The sequence below is a fragment of the Triticum dicoccoides genome, chromosome 5B, assembly GCF_002162155.2.
Source record: "Triticum dicoccoides isolate Atlit2015 ecotype Zavitan chromosome 5B, WEW_v2.0, whole genome shotgun sequence".
Lineage (NCBI taxonomy): Eukaryota > Viridiplantae > Streptophyta > Magnoliopsida > Poales > Poaceae > Triticum > Triticum dicoccoides.
In genome coordinates, this window is record NC_041389.1 from 692,579,606 (window position 1) to 692,599,685 (window position 20,080).

At 48.0% G+C, this 20,080-nt stretch overlaps 2 protein-coding genes across 2 annotated transcripts in view; one reads left to right on the plus strand and one right to left on the minus strand.

Moving 5' to 3' along the window:
• Nucleotides 1-757: 757 nt before the first annotated feature.
• LOC119310554 (4-hydroxybenzoate polyprenyltransferase, mitochondrial-like) lies at nucleotides 758-2,071 on the minus strand. Its single transcript, XM_037586265.1, has 4 exons — nucleotides 1,626-2,071; nucleotides 1,227-1,362; nucleotides 884-961; nucleotides 758-769 (listed from the first exon to the last, which is right to left on the minus strand). The coding sequence occupies exons 1-4, from the start codon at nucleotides 2,069-2,071 to the stop codon at nucleotides 758-760; spliced, it is 672 nt and encodes a 223-aa protein (XP_037442162.1).
• Nucleotides 2,072-7,404: 5,333 nt separating this feature from the next.
• Nucleotides 7,405-20,080, plus strand: part of LOC119306683 — a 13,437-nt gene continuing 761 nt past the window's right edge. The window contains exons 1-2 of the mRNA XM_037582842.1: nucleotides 7,405-7,770; nucleotides 7,900-7,995. Of these exons, the coding sequence (XP_037438739.1) occupies nucleotides 7,433-7,770; nucleotides 7,900-7,995 (434 nt within the window). The 5' untranslated portion in view covers nucleotides 7,405-7,432. The remainder of the gene's footprint in view (nucleotides 7,771-7,899; nucleotides 7,996-20,080) is intronic.

Below are 20,080 nucleotides of genomic sequence, written 5' to 3' on the forward strand. Positions count from 1 at the left end.
TCTGGGAGACATGACGGTGCATCAACTATAAACAACGTCATTATATTGCCAACGAAAAGGTGGTTGAATGAAGTGATGGACCAACCTCGAGCACAAGCTTTTACTATTTAGATTTAATCCTTATTAAAAATTCATCTAAATCATATTAGGGGGGAGATAGATATCAATACGTGAATATGATTAGAAGTGGAAAATACCAAGATCAGTCCAAAATACCATCAATTGTACAATTGGTCGAAGACGCCAATACTATTGCTCTTCTATTGACAACACCGATATATAGCCAATGAGAAGGTAGTTGAATTAAGAGATGCACTGATCTTATGTATCAGCCAAGGTTGTCAGAATCGCGATTTTGAATCGGATCGGAACTCTGATGGTAGGATCGCAAATCGTGGAATCTTCACTATCAGGATCGTAAAAACGTAGATTCTATTAACTAAAATCGTAGAATCAGAGAGATTAGTTTGGATCGTAAAGTCGTAGAATCGTATAACAGAATCGCGATTCTGACAACCTTGGTATCAGCATTCACTATTTAGATTTAATCTGTACTAAAATCATATCTAAAATTATTAGTGGGAAGATAGACCCCAATAAGCGAGGATGAGGAGAAGAGGAAAACCCAAGATTGGTCCATAAGTTTGTCTGTTACATAATCAGCCGAACACCCAAACTAGCGTCTTCTGTTGACAGCTTTGCCACGAAGACAATACAAAAAGTTGTAAACCATGTCTATAGAAAAGCATGGTTTTCCCTAATTATGTTTCTGCAACCAATATATTTGATTAATCCAAATGATAGTTCACGAAATATGTCATATCTAGCCGCGCAAACGCGCGGGTCGCACTGCTAGTTAACTAATATAAGCACTGCTCCTGACCATGCAGTTGTTATTTCCAAGTAAAAGCTTTACTGATGCCACACATGAATTCACTGAAAACTGATGGACTGTTCGTAGCTGCAAAAAAAACACAGTTCAGCGAGCGATGCAAACATGCAATTTAAATACTCTAAAAGATGTACTGCTATGGTAAAAACAACCAGTTCCTACCTAGATACAGCATTCAGTGGCCACTTATGGCAGAGTGCGCAACCTGGAGATCTTAAGAGAACTATCAGCACTGAGCTCTGCTAAGAAGACAGCACTTAGATCTGGAAACTGAATAAGCTAAGGGTGGTTCTGTTTCCAAGAACAAAAAACTAGAGGAAAAACGATCAATCACCTTGTTATCAATGTCGCGGTCGAGAAGATCATTCACGGTGCAACCCGCGCCCCTGAGGAGCACAGCTCCACATCCGAAGAGCGCCAGCATTCTCAAGTAAGGGAGCTCCCCCGGCATTGCCGCCATTGTGATTGACCTATGAAGCAAAGGTTACAGCAGCTCTATAAGTGAGTTGGTACTAACGTATGACAGGGTAAAAGGAGTTGATGTGTAGGTAATAAACTTTTTGTTCTTTTCTTCCTGAACCCCAAGAGCTAGCAGGCATGAAGTCGAAATTTAAGACAATGATCGAACCTATAAAATGTTAGTGCGCACAGTAAATCTTCAAATGTGATCTCAGGCTGCTCTCTAGCCCTCAAGTGAGCTGCTTTCTACGCAAATGGTAACTAGTAAGCGTACCACATGCAGGGCCAGCCGAGGAGCCAGGTGCCGATGGGCTTGTCGAGGCGAGCGAGCATCCCGTACGGGCGCGCCGCCTCCGGGAGCCACCTCTGTGTCTCCACCCACGACACCGACACCGGCGGGACGCCGCCCTCTTTCTCCTTCTCCTTTCCCTGGTCGGTGGAGCGCGAGGAGGTCGAGAGCGGGTGCGAGAAGCTGGCGCGGAGCAGGATCCTGTACATGTCCATGTAGTAGGAGGACGGCGCCGCCGAGGCGGAGGAGGGCGGGTGCGGGCATGGCCGGCGGCTTGGGGTGATCAGGTGGCGCCGGGCGGCGGGGTTGGGGATGCGATCGGGGAAGGGAGGAGGTGTAGGCGTGTGGGTGAGCGGGGAGGTGGACGAGAGCGGGGCGGCGATGCGGGCGCGGTGGCGGAGGGCGGCGCGGAGCAGAGCGGAGGGCGCCATGGACGGACTCTCTGTCTCCTCGGGCTTTGGGTTTGATTACGCTAGAGGCCCAGCCCAGGTACTACCGGACTGATTCTGCTTTGAGCCGTAGAGAACCACGAACCAGACATACATTGTCTCAAAAAAAAAACCAGACCTACATTGTCCCAAAAAAAAAAAGAACCAGACTTTTTTTTTGAGGGAAGGCCATCATGGCTAGCTTTATTGATTTCAAATAGGAATTATATCGTATATGAGTTTGGAAACCAGACAAGCCGGGGGCTCATCAGTCCATGAACTACAAATCTTATTACAAAAACAGTAACTAGCTAGCACATGCGCCGCTTGATTCGAAGAACGAGCACAACGTTTAAAGATAACCTTCCCAATTGACAAAGACACGTCAACGCATTCCGCAAATACTGCTGCAGCCGAATCCCACCATTTTGTCTATCCGAGCAATAGTCAATAACAATTGAAGAATCTGACTCTGCCTCCACCCTGTTGAATCCTAACGAGCTTGCAAAGATCAATCCATCTCTCATCGCCATAGCTTCCGAGGTAACTACATCAGATGCATACCGAATATATTTGCACTGAGCTGCCAAAAAATAACCCTTCTCATCTCTAAGGATTGCCGCCGATGCTCCAGCACCCTCATCCGCATAGAAGGAGGCATCTACATTTAACTTAACAAATTTTGAACTGGGTTTCAACCATCTTTGTTCATTTGTCACCATGTTCTTCTCATTTGCTTGATGAAAATTGTTCACAATTGCTGGGACCGACATAGGCCATCTCATTGGCGGGGGTGTTGCTCCATCATGAGTGTGTTGGCGACGAGTCCATCAGAGGTACCAACTACCAACAACAAGAATTTGTTTAATATCCAAGTTCGGCTTCATTGGAACTGGCTTATCCTCTGCCAACAGTAAATGCTCCAATATTACCGAACCGGAGCGATCCACCGTTGCAGCTTCGTCAAGAATTTCCAATATGCCCAGGCCTCTCCAAAGTTCTCTGGCCGTGAAACATTCAAAGAGAAGATGTTTTATATCCTCAGCAGCTTCATGACCATCCGATCCCACATGCCTGTTCATCAGTATGGATTTTAGAGGGATGATTTCATGAAGAGCACGCCAGCAAAATATCGAAACTTTACGTGCTATATTTAGTTTCCAGAGTCTTTAGTTTCCAGAGTCTAGTCCACACTTCCGGAGCTTGGGATTGCCTTGGGCGTTCAACCATGTTTGTGTGTGTCCCAAAAGTCCGATACCACTGTATTTTGTACGCCGATCGTACAGTAAATATCCCTCCGCGGTCAGGATGCCACGCAATAAAATCGTCAAATGCATTGTGACTCAGCGGTATTTGCATAATTCGCCTAACGTCCACCGGATTCAGAATTGTTCGAAGCAGTACTTCATCCCATGTCCCTGATATAGGATCGATTAAGTCACTAACAAAATTGAGCAGAGTATGACCACGACCTGAAATAACCTTCCTATCCGGGCTCCCTGAGATCCATGGATCAGTCCATATATTGACCTTCTCACCGTTTCCAATCCTCCAAATGTATCCCAATTTGAAGGTTTCCAATCCTTTCATGATACTTTGCCAAGTGAAGGAGGATCCATTTTTCAATGTAGCATGGAGCAGACTACGATTAGGAAAATATTTTGCTTTTAGTACCCACGCACAAAGAGACTCTGGATTGGTTATGATAGCATAGCAAGATTAAAGGAGTGGAGATCCCTAAAGCCCATCCCTCCTTCATTTTTTGGGTAACAAAGCTTCCACCAGGTGTACCAATGCATTCTTTTGCGGTCCTCGTCATCACCCCACCAGAATTGGGCAATCAAATTGGTGATGTCTTACAGACCCCTTTAGGTAGGCTAAACACTGACATAGCAAACACCGGAATAGCTTGGGAAACCGCCTTAATAAGAATCTCTTTACCCCTATAGATAATTGCTTTTCCATCCACCCCTTTAGTCTCTCTTTGATTCTTTCATAAAAATGTTTGAAACAATCGCTTCTATTAGCCCCCACCATTGCCGGCAGCCCCAGATACTTGTCAGACAATGCTTCAGTATCAATATGTAATTCCTGACAAATCTCAGTCCTTGATGTGGCCGGAGTGTTAGGACTAAAAAATACACTTGATTTTGGCAGACTCACCATCTGTCCCGAGCTATGACAGTAGGTATCTAGAACATGCTGTAAGGAAGCTGCATTTAAAACATCTGCTTTCATAGAATAAGAGAATCGTCAGCGAATAAAAGGTGTGATACTGACGGTGCATTTCTACACACTCTAATTCCCTCTATGCCACCAACTTCTTCTTCATACTGCAGTAAACTAGAAAGACCTTCTGCACATAAGAGAAATAGATAGGGAGAAAGGGGTTCCCCCTACCTAATACCTCTCGTTGGAGTAAATGAATCTATCTCTTGAGAGTTGAACCTTACTTTATATCTCACAGAGCTCACACATGCCATCATCATCTCAACCCACTGATTATCGAAACCGAGTGTGAGCATCATATCACGCAGAAAAGACCATTCCACCCTATCATAAGCTTTGTGCATATCAAGCTTGACTGCACACAATCCCGTCTGTCCAGCTCTCTTATTCTTGATTTTGTGCACACATTCATATGCAATCAAGATGTTATCAGTAATCATCCGTCTTGGCACAAAAGCACTTTGTGTAGGGGAAATAATCTCTGACAGGATACTTTTCAGTCTTTGAGCTAGCATCTTAGAAATTATTTTGTATAACACATTGCAAAGGCTAATAGGGCGAAATTGTGTTACCAGTTCTGGAGAATCTATCTTGGGTATCATGACAATAGTGGTGTCATTCCATTCAGCAGGTATCTGTTTGGAGTTGATAGCAGCTAGTACTTCCGGGGTTATTTCTTCTCCAATTAAGTTCCAGTACCTTTTAAAGAATATCGCGTGTAGTTCATCTGGTCCCGGGGCCTTGAAGTCTCCTATACTGAATACTGCTTTCTTTACATCATCAGCCGTAAAAGGCGCCATTAGAAAGTTATTCATTTGGTCAGAAACTTTGCGTTGGACCTTCTGCAATAAGGCCGGATCTGTATGCTGCACTTCTGAACTAAACAAGTGAGAGAAATAATTAAGAATGTGATTATTCAGCTCAGGCATTCCCTCCAGCCAATTACCCTCATCATCCTTTAACCGTTTCACAAAATTCTTTTTTCTTCTCGCCGAGGCAAAAGCCTGGAAGAAACCTATGTTGCGATCTCTGTACTTCAACCACTTTGCTCTTGATCTTTGCATAACCTGAATCTCCTCAAGTTCCAACAGGTATTCTATCAATTCCGCTAATTCTTTTCTTCTTTCTTCACTAGCATCGTCCATTGGTCCTGCCATAATTTTCTCAAGGTCTTTTTGCGCTTTCCGGAGCCGCTTCTTTGGTTTCTTGAGGACCCTCCCAGTCATGAAATAGGGCGTGCATCTTGTTTAGTTTATCATATATATTGCTGATTGATGGGTCTGACCCGATATCAGTCCAAGCTTTCTCAACAGTGTCATTAAAACTCTCCTCACGCAGCCAACGAGCCTCAAATCTCTTCGGTTCAGCATTGTTACTTGATCGGGCTGCCCCACTGTGGTATTCTGAATCCACTAGCAGAGGGCGATGATCTGAATGATTGAACTCCAAGTTTTCCAGTGCAGCTTGGGGGAACATATTAATCCAAGCATCATTCACTAGCCCACGGTCTAGTCTTTCTTTTATTCTTCCCCTGTACCATGTGAACCGGTCACCAATGAAGCCCATGTCATGTAATTCACAGCCATCAATGGCATCCTGGAATGCACGCATATATTGGGGAGGTCTAGGATTCCCTCCTTCTTTATCATGCAAGAACTGTATTTCGTTCAGATCGCCTATTAGTAGCCAAGGGAGATTATACGCCTGATGGAGTTGCCGCATACGACTCCATGTTAAATGTTTATTTTCCCACTTAAATTCCTAGTCAAGCGCCAAACAGTATTATTTATTTCCTCAATTTTAACATCAATGAACATTGAATCAAGAGCTAACCTATGAACTTTGATATTATTTCTCCAGTAGAGAGCGAGACCTCCCTTCCTACCATCACTAGGACACACCAGTTTATGGGCCATCCCCAATCTCCTACGCAAACACTCAGCCGGATAGATATCGAGATGAGTCTCCGACAAGAACATCACATCAGGGCTGCATCATCGCTGGACGTCCAGCAACGCTCGAACCGCCGGGGCGTTCCCGAGCCCCCGACAGTTCCAACCTAATATTTTCATTGCGTCCGATCGTCCCCCACAAGGGAGGACGCCGATATCTCAGAGGTTGGAACATCTTTCGCACTGTTGATTGCATCACCATCATCGCACTTCTGTTTCTTCTTATTGGCGTTCTTCTGTGGTGTGTTCATCTCATCTTGGGTCTTACCCGGGATTAATTGCTCGCCGATTCTGCTTTTCCATATTTTTAGGAAAAGAACTTCTGATTTAAGGAACCTATAATAGCTCTAGAAAAGTGAGATTTTCCGCTATGTAGTATGTTTCCTTATATTGAGCATAAAACTGTTTCCACGGTTATTCAGTTATGCTTCCATATGAAACAAATTTTGCTTCCATATGAAGCAATTTTTTGCTGATTTGGCGAATTTTTAATAATGGGCAAACTTAGTTTTGCGTCCTAAATAGAACAATTATTTTGTTTGAAACTAGAAAATATGTGCTTCAAACAAACACATAATTGTTCTGGGGAACATTAAATTGCTTCCAACAGAAAGAAAAAAATGCCATTATCGATTCGTACCGCCCGTGTTTTAGGGAGGAGCGTTTTACGAAATGTTTTTTTGAGACAACCCACTTGACTTACTATTGTTGGCTCACATCACATCCGTGTTGAAAACGTGTCGTCAAACTTAAACTCACGAACTTCTAATCCATTTTCGGGGCCCGTTTGGCATATCCATCTATATCTATACTATTATTAATCTATATTACTATTAAAAAAGCAAACATGAATTAGTCTAAACCCATCAAAATTATTTCTATATCTATACTACTATTTAAAGAGCAAACATGAATTAGTCTAAACCCACCAAACTTATTGTACACAAGAAAACCAGCACCCTTGAATCTAACTCACTTAATTATATCTAAGAGCCCTGGTCTGCCGTCGAAATGAATGGACGGGATCAAATGTTCTGCCAGTCTGCCACCAACGTACGGTCCCAGTCATGCCCACCAATCTGCTCATGACATCGTAACCCCGAACCAACATCACGTCTCAGTTGAAAAAAAAAACATCACGTCTCCGACTCCACCCCTCCCCCAGCCGCCACAGAACTCCTCCATGTTTCCATCGCCGCCGCCCACCGCTCCTCCTCTCCTCTGCTACCCCCAACACGAGGAACCAACCTCCCGAAGCAACCGGGGCGGCAAGCGGCGGAAGGATGGAGAGATGGCGTCTGCGGCGACGGTGAAGGAGATGGGGCGGGTGTCCTACATCTGGATCAAGCACGAGGAGGAGCGGCGCGAGGCTTCCTGGAAGGAGCCCGAGGGCCGGGTCTTCTCCGCCACCACACGCACCGATGTCGCCACGCTCCTCGGTGAGCCCCGTGACCAGATCCTCGCCGGTCGTGCCTCCTTCGCCGACCTCGTCGCACAGCACCGGCTGCTGGGGACTGAAACGTGAGTAGATGAGATTCTCCAGATTGTTTTCTTCTTCTCTCTCTCTACCAATGCTTCTTGCTTCCCTTCTTGTGTCTCTCGATGGTTTGTGTTGGCAGGTTTTAACATGCCTTTGGTTTGTGTTGGCAGGAACTCCACTTCACGCTCTGCTTTGGTGGATCTCACTACGCTCAGGAGGTGTTCGACGAAATGCAAAGCCAGGGAAAAACTAGAGATGAGACACAGGTTCAGTTTTCTCTTCAGGCAACGAATGCCTTCCTCTCTTTTGCTCTGGCCAGCAACATAGTCGGCTCCCTCTCTTTTGTGTGCAGTTACACAAACACACACATGTACGGCCTGTAGCCATGCTCAGACATCCTCAGCACACACAGACGTCGCTACAGTGCAGGGACACACACAGCAGCCTACTGTCAACTCCGCATGCTACTACACACGAGCATGGTCTATACTTTTTTAGATGAAAGGCATAAAGCCCGACTTCAAATTAATGAAGCCATCAACCGGCTAGGATACATGGTGCTGATTATTACAAGGCAAAGCTTGGAGAAAAACTGAAAGATTACAAGTGAGATCACACTTCGACAGACCAAAGTGCAAACTTGCCAGTACAAAGCAAACAAGACCAAGCCGCCGGAGGTACTTCGCAGAACAGAACAACAAATACAGAGACATCCACCGGGCACCGAGCAAGTAGTGTAGAGGAGGATCGTGCCTGTAGGGAGGAAAACATTGGATGTGCCACACCCCGGACGTGCAAATGCTAGAGAGGAGAACCAATCTCCTCTACATCCAAGCCGTGCCACAACACGTGGATGCCGTAAACCGGCCAGCGGAGCATGAGCGCGGCAGGGCAGCAACCACTGAAGGATAGCAGGGCGCAACACCTCATATCCACCATGCCGGAAACCCGAGCAAGCACTGCACCGTGGCCGCCACCAACCAAGAACTGCAGGCATCCAACCCAACCCCTACCCCTAGCCGACGCCTCCAAGGAGGACCATGATGATGGAGCACCGTCGATGGCCGGCAAAGGCCTAGATTTTCACCTGGGGAAAAACAGGGGAGGGGAGGTGGAGGGAGGGTAACTCAACGCGCCCTCATGAGGGGATTCGGAGCCGATGCACCGCTGACGTCGAGGTCGATGCGGAATCGACCAGGGGAATCCCCCGTTCCAAGCTCCCTCCACCGCACCTCAGGGGCCAGATCTTGCAGCACGGACGCGCTGAATCCAGACCGGTGAGGGGATGTAGAGCAGACGGAAGGGGCTGGAGATCCGATCTGGCAGAGCCACCGGAGCAGCCCGCAACAACGAGGCACCTCCGCCGCCCGCACGCCGGAGGGACGGCCAGCACCCACAGCGCCCTCTGTCGGTGTCAAAACTGGCAGATCTCGGGTAGGGGGTCCCGAACTGTGCGTCTAAGGCTAATGGTAACAGGAGGCAGGGGACACGATGTTTTACCCAGGTTCGGGCCCTCTCGATGGAGGTAATACCCTACTTCTTGCTTGATTGATCTTGATGATATGAGTATTACAAGAGTTGATCTACCACGAGATCGTAGAGGCTAAACCCTAGAAGCTAGCCTATGATTATGATTGTTGTTGTCCTACGGACTAAACCCTCCGGTTTATATAGACACCGGAGGGGGCTAGGGTTACACAGAGTCGGTTACAGAGAAGGAAATCTACATATCCGAATACCCAAGCTTGCCTTCCACGCAAAGGAGAGTCTCATCCGGACACGGGACGAAGTCTTCAATCTTGTATCTTCATAGTCCAACAGTTCGGCTAAAGTATATAGTCCGACTGTCCGAGGACCCCTTAATCCAGGACTTCCTCAGTAGCCCTTGAACCAGGCTTCAATGACGATGAGTCCGGCGCGCAGATTGTCTTCGGCATTGCAAGGCGGGTTCCTTCTCCGAATACTCCATAGAAGATTTAGAACACAAGGATCGTGTCCGGCTCTGCAAAACAAATTCCGCATACCACAGTAGAGAGTATAATTTTCAACAAATCTAATCCGTTGACAGCTTTTCATAGCGTGACGTCCCACCACGGCCCAGTCTTTATTCGAACCGTTTTTCCGATCCAGCCACTACACATGCTGCGAGGCGGTTTTATTGGCACGTCCTGTCGAAGCAAAGATCGTGTCCCCCTTATCACTGGATTCTCATCAATACGGGCGTGGGTAACCCAACCGTGTTTGTTTAATATGACTCCTCGATTTTAGGCAAGTCCCAAACGGTCACGCGGGGGACGCTTGATATTCGTCCTCTTTATAAAGGGGCCAAGGCCTGTCCTTTTCTTCCCATGCTTGACCCTTCCCCTCCCGCACCTCGAGTTCCAACACCCAAGGTTCAAGCTAAAGCACTTCGGTCCTTCGACCATGTCCGGATCCAATTTTCAAGGCCGGTGGATGGCTTCCTCCATCACAGAGGAGGACATCCGGAAGCTCAGGGAGGCCAGGTATCTCACCGCTGAAATCCCGCACAGGCTGCCTGCTCAAGGGCAGGTCATCCCCACTCCCGAACCAAATGAGCGTGTCGTATTTGTTTCCCACTTCCTCCGAGGGCTAGGTTTCAGTCTCGATCCCTCCGTGAGGGGGCTTATGTTCTATTACGGGCTATATTTCCATGATCTAGCTCCGGATTCCATTCTTCACATCTCGTCGTTTATCATCGTGTGTGAAGCCTTTCCCTGCATTACCCCCCACTTCGGCCTATGGCTCAAGACTTTCAACGTGAGGCCGAGGGTGATTGACGGGCGTCACGCGGAGTGCGGAGGTGCTGTAATAAGCAAAGGCGTCGACGCCCCATGGCCGAAGGGTTCTTTCGCGGAAACATCTGATTTATGGCAGCAGAAGTGGTTTTACATCACAACTCCCCGAGGTACAAAGTGGACGGCAACTCCAGCGTTCCGCTCGGGCCCCCCGCCGCAACTGGCAGCATGGGTCAACAATGGACTAGATTGGGGGCCAATTAACGACGTGCCGACACTGCAAAGCCGCATCCGAGACCTCCTTAAGAGGGATATCTGTCTTGTCAAGATAATGCAAGTGATGCTGGTTTGTCGAGTCATGCCCTACCAGCGTCGTCCTCTCCGTATGTGGGAGTTCAACCTGGAAGGACCGCGAACCATTCAACAATTCTTCGGCATGACGCTCAAAGAGATGTATGGGTCTTACTTCGGATCACGAATAAAGTGTCCGGACACCACCGAGGACGCGGGTCTCAATTGCAACCACCCGGATACCCAAGTAAGTAATTCCGCTACCGAACACACCATCCTTCCTGTTTATCATGACACCATTCAGAAAGATTGCTCTCTGCCAGGACTGGTCGAGGAAGGCGGAGAGGATTAGGTGTCCGACCCCCCTTCCCGAAGGCTCGCCGAATCCTTTGTTGACCAGGATGCTTGAGCGCGCGCCGTATTAGGTGCCATCAGGAGAAGACGAGGGGGGAGTAGGGAAGCCACAGATGGGCCTCATTTTTTACACATCCAAATTGGAGGAGTAAGTGCCTCCGTGAAGGAGGATAACCGGGGAGGGGAATCTAAAATCCCTTCTCCCCAAGGTAAGAAAAGGGCCGCCTCCGAAGACTTGGAAACGGAGGCTTCTAAACAAGGGAGGAAAACCTCGCAAGGGGGTCTGCCCTCCACCGAGCCGTAAGTAAAAGAGTGCTTCGGTAAATGTACCCTGTTTTGTCTCTAAGGATAATGACTGAAACATATTTGTTGCAGTCCAGCTTGTAGCCCTTCTCCACAGAGTTCGTCCTCCGGAGATGATGGAGAGCGAGACGCCTCCCCTTGCCTCCCTGTCACATGGGACGGACGACCCCGAGGTGTCGTCACAGAGGATTTCTCCCGATCCGCCGAGGCCAGAAGTTGACACTTCGGCTACCCAAGGTTCGGGCTATTCGGTGCCCAGGGAGAACGATAGGGAGAGTCCGGGATTGTCCGGCATACAGTAGGGCACCCTGATGGGTCTGCTGGGGTGAGCGACCATCTCAGAGACACATCGTACCTTAATGGGTACGGTGATTGAGAGGATTTCATCCGCCAAAAGCGGGTTGGATGAAGCCTTTGCGAGTCTGCTGAGCGGCTTCGAGGTACACAAAATAATATATGTATTTGTGATGGTATCGCACATGCTAAGTGTGCTCTGTATAGATAGTAGCCCCTAAGACTCTGGTTGCCACCTAGAGGTGGCAAATAGAGGATCGTAATCCCAGGTAATAATCGCGCTGCTATGTATGTGCAGGCGGCTGATTGTCCGGAAGCTGACCGGACTTCTGATTTTGCCGAACTAAAGCGGCAGCTGGACGTGGCGGATGCCGACATCGCGCTTGTTAATAAGCGGCTTGACGAGGCCCAGGGTATGTATGTTCGGCATGTCAGTGAATTGTAAGAGGAGCATTGTGCTAGTATCTTATAATATATTGTGACTGCAGATGGAGCTACTGCCGTAGAGATCCTTCGGGCGGAGCTTGCCCGAGCCAAGGAACAAGCTCGAAGAAGTGATGCGGCCGCCATGAAGGCGGTCGAAGAACTGAAAGCCGAACAGGCTGCTCATCACCGGAGCGAAGAAAAGATAGCCCAGATGGCTACCGAGCTGAAGGATGCCGCCAACCGCCGTGAGCTCCTTGAAGAGGAAAATCAAGCAAAAGTGGCTGACCTGAAGAAGTCCCTGGAGGCAGCCAAGGAAACCCGCTCTGAAATGAGGGGGATGAGGGAGGAGCTTCGTGAAGCCGGAGATATCGTAACTGGGAAGCCCTATCTGCTGCGGATGAAATTCGGAGATCTGAAGTATGCCCCTCTGGATAAGTTGTGGAGTGCGGCGGACTCATATGCGGACCTGGCAAAGAGAGCTGCTGATGCGACCGAGTTTTACAAAGATCGGAAAGACCATAAGGCTGAGAGGTTATTCTGGTCGTAGTTCAGTGCCCCGACGCGTCCGCTGCCATTGAATGAAAAGATGGCCGCATGGGTTGAACTCCACAGGTTGTCCGGGCTTGCTATGAGGTCTGTCGTGGATCATCTTTGGCCACAAGGACCAAGGCCGGACAGCTATTTTGGATTGGTGCAACAATTCCTTGGTGCTGTGTCGCATATCGATGTTGTGAAGAGGTCGGCGTGCATAGAGGGTGCGCGGATGGCTCTTGGCCGTGTTAAAACATACTGGGCTAGGATGGAAACCACCGCTATTGCAACCAGGAATGCGGCAGATGACCAAGACCTGGACGAGCACTATTTCAAAGAAGTCTTAGAAGGCGCCCGTTTAATAGAGGCTCAGTGCTCAAAAAGTGCCATGTTCGAATAACATGTATCGCGATTGTAAAGACAATGTTATTTTGATTATAAAGGTTGTGTTTATACTTTTGCCCGAAAGTATTATAATGCCTCCTGTGCGGCCGTTTGTGTATGAATATAACCTAAAAGTTTGCAGTCGTCGGCTTTAGCCCCCACGCATATAATGCGGGGGTGTTCGAGAAAACGCGTAGTTACACTTGATCCAACGTTTTGGTCTGTTAAGGAGGTGATAGCGTGGCGAACCAGGCAATCGGACTATATAGCTTTAACACTTTCACTTAGACATAGGAGTTTGATGGTGGGGCTACTATATAGCCCCTGGTACTTTCGCGCTCAGCCGGATATGGTGCGCGTATGTACGTGACCGGGAAACCGGTCCTTCGTTAATGTGGAGGAATCGCGAAGATTCCGCTGGGTCATCGAGTGGTTGACCAGTCTTGCGCTGTGTCACGACAGTCAGTTTTCGGCTTTCTCTACTGAGGTGCTTGTCCAGATGAACCGGGGCACAACCGCAGTAGTTCTCCCGCTGCCGCCTTAGCCGATAGAACGGAACGTAAGGTAGCAAAACACGGGAGCTTGGCAAACCCAACATTTGACCAAAGACATGATTCGGAGCTGATGCATATAAGGCCAAACTCGCGACGCCGAACACTCCCTAAGGTATTCGGACTTTGTAATGTTTACTGGGCTGAATAACGCCCTTGACAATAAGCCTTGAGTTTCTAGGTACGAGCAGTAGTCTGGTGTGACAAAAATGCTGAAAACGCCCGTATTCCTCCCGATTATATAAAGTTTCCAGAGGGGAAGAAGCAACAAGAGATATTAAAAAGGTTTACGCAGGGTCTTATCTAAAAAGAAACCTTGGAGCGGGGCCCTGCTTCACGTCTGCGCCTTTATTTCCATTGTGTCGTATCCTGGAAGGGGGTAGCATGATGATCATCTGTAAAAAAAAAGAAAAGACCCAGGTGAAAGACTTCGTGCGAGGTGTTTGGTAATCTGAGTGAACCATGAAAATGCAATATGCTATGGTATTGATAGGGTCGAGTCAAACTTATGGGCTCTTTTTTACGAGCAGCCCCTAACATCTTTTATGGGGAAATCCCAACTGGGCTGTTACATTGGGTGGAGCGCTGGACTCATCTAACCGTGTCCATGGTCTTGACGACCGGCCATTTGTCCTAGTTGGAGGGACCGCTCGGTGTTTGGCTGCTAGAGCCGCCACGTATTCTTCCACGCGTAAGGAACGCTCTATATTTCTGCTAACTGTGATAATGCTGCATGGACCGGGCATCTTTAGTTTGAGGTAGGCGTAACACGGTACCGCATTAAAACGAGCGAAGGCCATTCTTCCGAGCAGTGCATGGTAGCCGCTTCAGAATGGAGCGATGTCGAAGGTTAATTCCTCGCTTCTGAAGTTGTCGGGAGAACTGAATACAACCTCTAGTACTAGAGAGCCCGTACAGTGGGCCTTGATGCCTGGTATCACTCCTTTAAAGGTAGTGTCCTCATATATCAGGTTTAGACTACTGCCGCCGTCCATAAGGACTCGTGTGAGATGGTATCAGTCAATTATTGGGTCGAGCACCAAGGCACCGTGTCGGATACTAGTGGGATGGTCCCTGCGATCAAATGTGATCGGGCAGGCCGACCAGGGATTAAATTTGGGGGCGACGGGCTCAACAGCGTATACGTCCCTGAGTGCGCGTTTGCGCGTTCTCTTTGGAATATGAGTTACGTAAATCATATTCACTGTTTTGACTTCTGGTGGGATTTTTTCTGTCCTCCAGTGTTCGGCTGACGAGGCTCATCCTCGTCTTCACTTGGCGTCTCCCTCCCCTTTTGTTCGGCGTTCAGTTTTCCGGCCTGCTTGAAAACCCAACACTCTCTGTGGGTGTGGTTTGCGGGTTTTTCGGGTGCCGTGAATCTGACATAATTTGTCTAGAATCTTGTTTAGGCTAGACGGTTCGTCTCTGCTTCCTTTAAATGGCTTCTTCCATTGACCGGGTCGAGAGTCCTTGAATCTGGCGTTGACCGTCATGTTCTCTGGGATGCCATCGTTGTTTTGACGCTTGTTTTTGTTGCGTCGTGGCTTCCCGTTACCATCCCTGACTTCGGATGTGCTTGGGTCGCTAGTGCCGCTACGAGCCAGCCAGTTGTCCTCGCCCGCGCAAAAGCGGGTCATAAGGCTTGTTAAGGCTGCCATTGTCCTCGGATTTTCTTGGCCGAGGTGTCTGGCAAGCCATTCATCCCGGATACTGTGTTTGAAATCCGCTAAGGCTTCAGCGTCCGGACAATCGACTATTTGATTCTTCTTAGTAAGAAATATGTTCTAGAGCTTTCAGGCTGACTCTCCGGGCTGTTGAATTATGTGACTTAGGTCGTCAGCGTCCGGAGGTCGGACACATGTCCCTTGAAAATTGGCCCTGAAAGCATCCTCGAGCTCTTCCCAACTTCCAATTGAGTTTTCGGGAAGGCTTTTCAACCAGTGCCGAGCTGGTCCCTTTAATTTGAGGGGTAGGTATTTAATGGCGTGGAGATCTTCTCCACGAGCCATGTGGATATGAAGGATAAAGTCCTCGATCCAGACCCTAGGGTCTGTAGTTCTGTCGTATGCCTCTATATTCACGGGTTTAAATCCTTTCGGGAATTCATGATCCAGTACCTCATCGGTGAAGCACAGGGGGTGTGCGGCACCCCTGTATTTGGTCGTGTCATGGCGTGCTGTCGACGGTTGTTGTGTTTGGTTCTGATTCTTAGTTGGTGTTCGATCAATGTGATCGTTTCGGTAGCTCTGATCCTGTGTCGGAGCGTGCTTCCTAGATCCGTAGATGGATCTAGCGATACCTGACTTTTTGTCCAGGAGCTCACGTAAATCGTGCGATGGTTTGTGTGCGGCATCATTAACCGTCTTGTCACGGCCACGGGGCGGTCGGTCCGGCTGATCGGCCGTTTTCGGCGGAATGGGCTCTACGGCCTCATCGTCGAATTCGGGCAGCAGCTTGCGCTTTGGATAGCTCTTTATGTGACGATCGTCACTGTATTGTTCTTTTGTGTTGAGCACTTTGTTCCACCTGCGGTTGAGCGTATCCTGCGCGGCCTTAAGCCTTTGCTTCTACTTCTTTAGGCTCCTCACGGTGGCAATAAGCCTTCTGTGGAGGTTCTCTTGTTCCAAGAGTTTTTCTAGGATGATGAGTGCATCATCGTCCGGGCTGCTCTCTTCTCCGGAGACAGGTTGGTGAATTTTACCCTCGGGATCGACATCATCTAACGTGGGCTCCGGACTATGCTCATCGTCCCCTGGCTCATCCTGCTCCATCGATGGGTCCATGGGGTCGTTGTTTCCTTTGGAGTCAACCGGGGTGTTATTATTTCTTGCGCTGTTGTCACTGTTTTTACCGTGCCGGGATTTAGAGCGGTGTCTACGGTGCCGCTTTGGTGGCTTATCGAGGGGGTTATCCTTCGTTGTATCGTCACCATCGCCTTCTTTTGATGTGTCCACCATATATATATATATATATATATATATATATATATATATATATATATATATATCATATGATGAGGTGGCTGTCCAGCGTCCTATAGGCGGTGGTTCCTGTTCTTCTCCCGCATCGTCGTCCATACCGTCAATGTCTTCAGAGTTGAAGTCAAGCACGTCGGTTAAGTCGTCGACAGTGGCTATAAAGTGGGTGGTGGGTGGGGAACGAATTTCTTCATTGTCCGCTTCTCTCTCGAGCCGGACATAGTTCGGTCAGGAATTTCTCGACAAGGAAAGAGACCTTAATGAGTTTAGCACATCTCCTAAGGGAGAGTGCTGAAAAATATCCGCGGCGGTGAACTCCATGACAGGTGCCCAGTCAGATTCGATAGGCACGGACGCACGCGGTTTGGATCATGTGGCCGGAGACGAGTCCGAGGGTCCGACAACACCACTCTCACAAGAAGTGGAATCAGTGTTCGGCTCCGACGGCGATGAGTGTGCGGCTTCCGTGGCGGGGTCCTTCCACCCGCCCTCAGAAGGCACGATCTGCTCCGGATTGATTCTCGACGCCACTATAGGCGCGATATCCCGAATACTGTCCGTCGGTAGATCAAAGTCATGCCCGTCATGACTGTTCAGCGCACCTGTCATGGGCTCGAATCCGTCGAAGATCAAGTCTCCGCGGATATCGGCAGTATAGTTTAAGTTTACAAACCTGACCTGATGGCTAGGGGCATAGCTATCGATCTGCTCCAGATGGCCAAGTGAATTGGCCTGCAGTGCAAAGCCGCCGAATACGAAGATCTATCCGGGAAGGAAAACCTCCACCTGGACTGTATCGTTGAAGATGATTGAAGGAGCCATCAAGCCTTACAGCGACGACACAGTGGAACTCTCAATGAAAGCACCAATGTCGGTGTCAAAACCGGCAGATCTCGGGTAGGGGGTCCCGAACTATGCGTCTAAGGCTAATGGTAACAGGAGACAGGGGACATGATGTTTTACCCAGGTTCGGGCCCTCTCGATGGAGGTAATACCCTACTTCCTGCTTGATTGATCTTGATGATATAAGTATTACAAGAGTTGATCTACCACGAGATTGTAGAGGCTAAACCCTAGAAGCTAGCCTATGATTATGATTGTTGTTGTCCTATGGACTAAACCCTCCGATTTATATAGACACCGAAGGGGCCTAGGGTTACATAGAGTCGGTTACAGAGAAGGAAATCTACATATCCGAATATACAAACTTGCCTTCCACGCAAAGGAGAGTCCCATCCGGACATGGGACGAAGTCTTCAATCTTGTATCTTCATAGTCCAACAGTCCGGCTAAAGTATAAAGTCCGGCTGTCCGAGGACCCCTTAATCCAGGACTCCCTCACCCTCCACTGGAGAGAGCGGCGCCGCCCACCAGATCTAGGGTCGCCGCCCCGGCAACCAGAGCTCCCTGAGCGGATGCAGGGCAGCAGGGCCTCGCCACCACCTTCACTAGGGCTGCACGGCGGCTGGCGGCGCCCTCAGGTGGCGGTGATGACCCACAATTATAGGGGATCTATCGTAGAACTTTCGATAAGTAAGAGTGTCGAACCCAACGAGGAGCAGAAGGAAATGACAAGCGGTTTTCAGTAAGGTTTCTCTGCTAGCACTGAAATTGTAGGTAACAGATATGTTTGTGATAAGATAAATTGTAACGAGTAACAAGAAATGAAAGTAAATAAAGTGCAGCAAGGTGGCCAAATCCTTTTTGTAGCAAAGGACAAGCCTGGACAATTTCTTATAATGAGAAAAGCGCTCCCGAGGACACATGGAAATTATCGTCAAGCTAGTTTTCATCACGCTCATATGATTCACGTTCGGCACTTTGATAATTTGATATGAGGGTGGACCGGTGTTTGGGTACTTCCCTTACTTGGACAGGCATCCCACTTATGATTAACCCCTATTGCAAGCATCCGCAACTACAAAATAAGTATTAAGGTAAACCTAACCACAACATTAGACATATGGATCTAAATCAGCCCTTTACAAAGCAACGCATAAACTAGGGTCTAAGCTTCTGTCACTCTAGCAACCCATCATCTACTTATTACTTCCCAATGCCTTCCTCTAGGCCCAAATAATGGTGAAGTGTCATATAGTCAACGTTCACATAACACCACTAGAGGAAAGACAACATACATCTCATCAAAATATCGAACGAATACCAAATTCACATGACTACTAATAGCAAGACTTCACCCATGTCCTCAGGAACAAACGTAACTACTCACAAAGCATATTCATGTTCATAATCAGAGGAGTATTAATATGCATTAAGGATCTGAACATATGATCTTCCACCAAGTAAACCAATTAGCATCAACTACAAGGAGTAATCAACACTACTAGCAACCCACAGGTACCAATTTGTGGTTTTGATACAAGATTGGATACAAGAGATGAACTAGGGTTTTGAGAGGAGATGGTGTTGGTGAAGATGTTGATGGAGATTGAACCCCTCCCAATGAGAGGATCGTTGGTGATGGCGATGGTGATGATTTCCCCCTCCCGGAGGGAAGTTTCCCCGGCAGAACAGCTCTGCCGGAGCCCTAGATTGGTTCCGCCTCGTGGCGGCGGAGTTTCGTCCCGTAAGCTTGCCTCTGATTTTTTTTCCAGGGTAAAAGCCTCCATATAGCATAAGATGGGCACCGGAGGGCCTCCAGGGGGCCCAGGAGACAGGGGGCGCACCCAGTAGGGGTTAGCGCGCCCCCACCCTCCTGGCCAGGGTGTGGGCCCCCTTTGGTGTTTTCTTCGCTCAATAATTCTTATTAATTCCAAAACTGACTTCCGTGGAGTTTCAGGATTTTTGGAGCTGTGCAGAATAGGTTTCCAATATTTGCTCCTTTTCCAGCCAGAATTCCAGCTGCCGGCATTCCCCCTCTTCATGGTAAACCTTGTAAAATAAGAGAGAATAACCATAAGTATTGAGACATAATGTGTAATAACAGCCCATAATGCAATAAATATTGATATAAAAGCATGATGCAAAATGGACGTATCAACTCCCCCAAGCTTAGACCTCGCTTGTCCTCAAGTGGAAGCCGAAATCAAAAAATATGTCCACATGTTTAGAGATAGAGGCGTTGATAAAAATAAAATACGGACATGAGGGCATCATGATAATTGTTATAACAGCAACATAAATAGATTTTATCATATGATTTCTTATGTTCAAGTAACGATCAATTCACAATGTCAAGTATGGTTCCGAAACTTCATTGGGAACTAAAAAACTACAATCTCGGTCATTGAAGCAATTGCGATTTATCATAACATCAGAAAGAGTCAAGAATAGAGCTTTTCAGCAAGTCCACATACTCAACTATCATATAGTCTTCTACAATTGCTAACACTCACGCAGTACTTGTGGTTATGGAGTTTCAACCAGACACTGAGAAAGATAGGGGCTTATTGTCTTGCCTCCCAACGTATTCATCTTTGGGTGATGTCAACAATAATAATTCATGCTAACTTACATCCAATT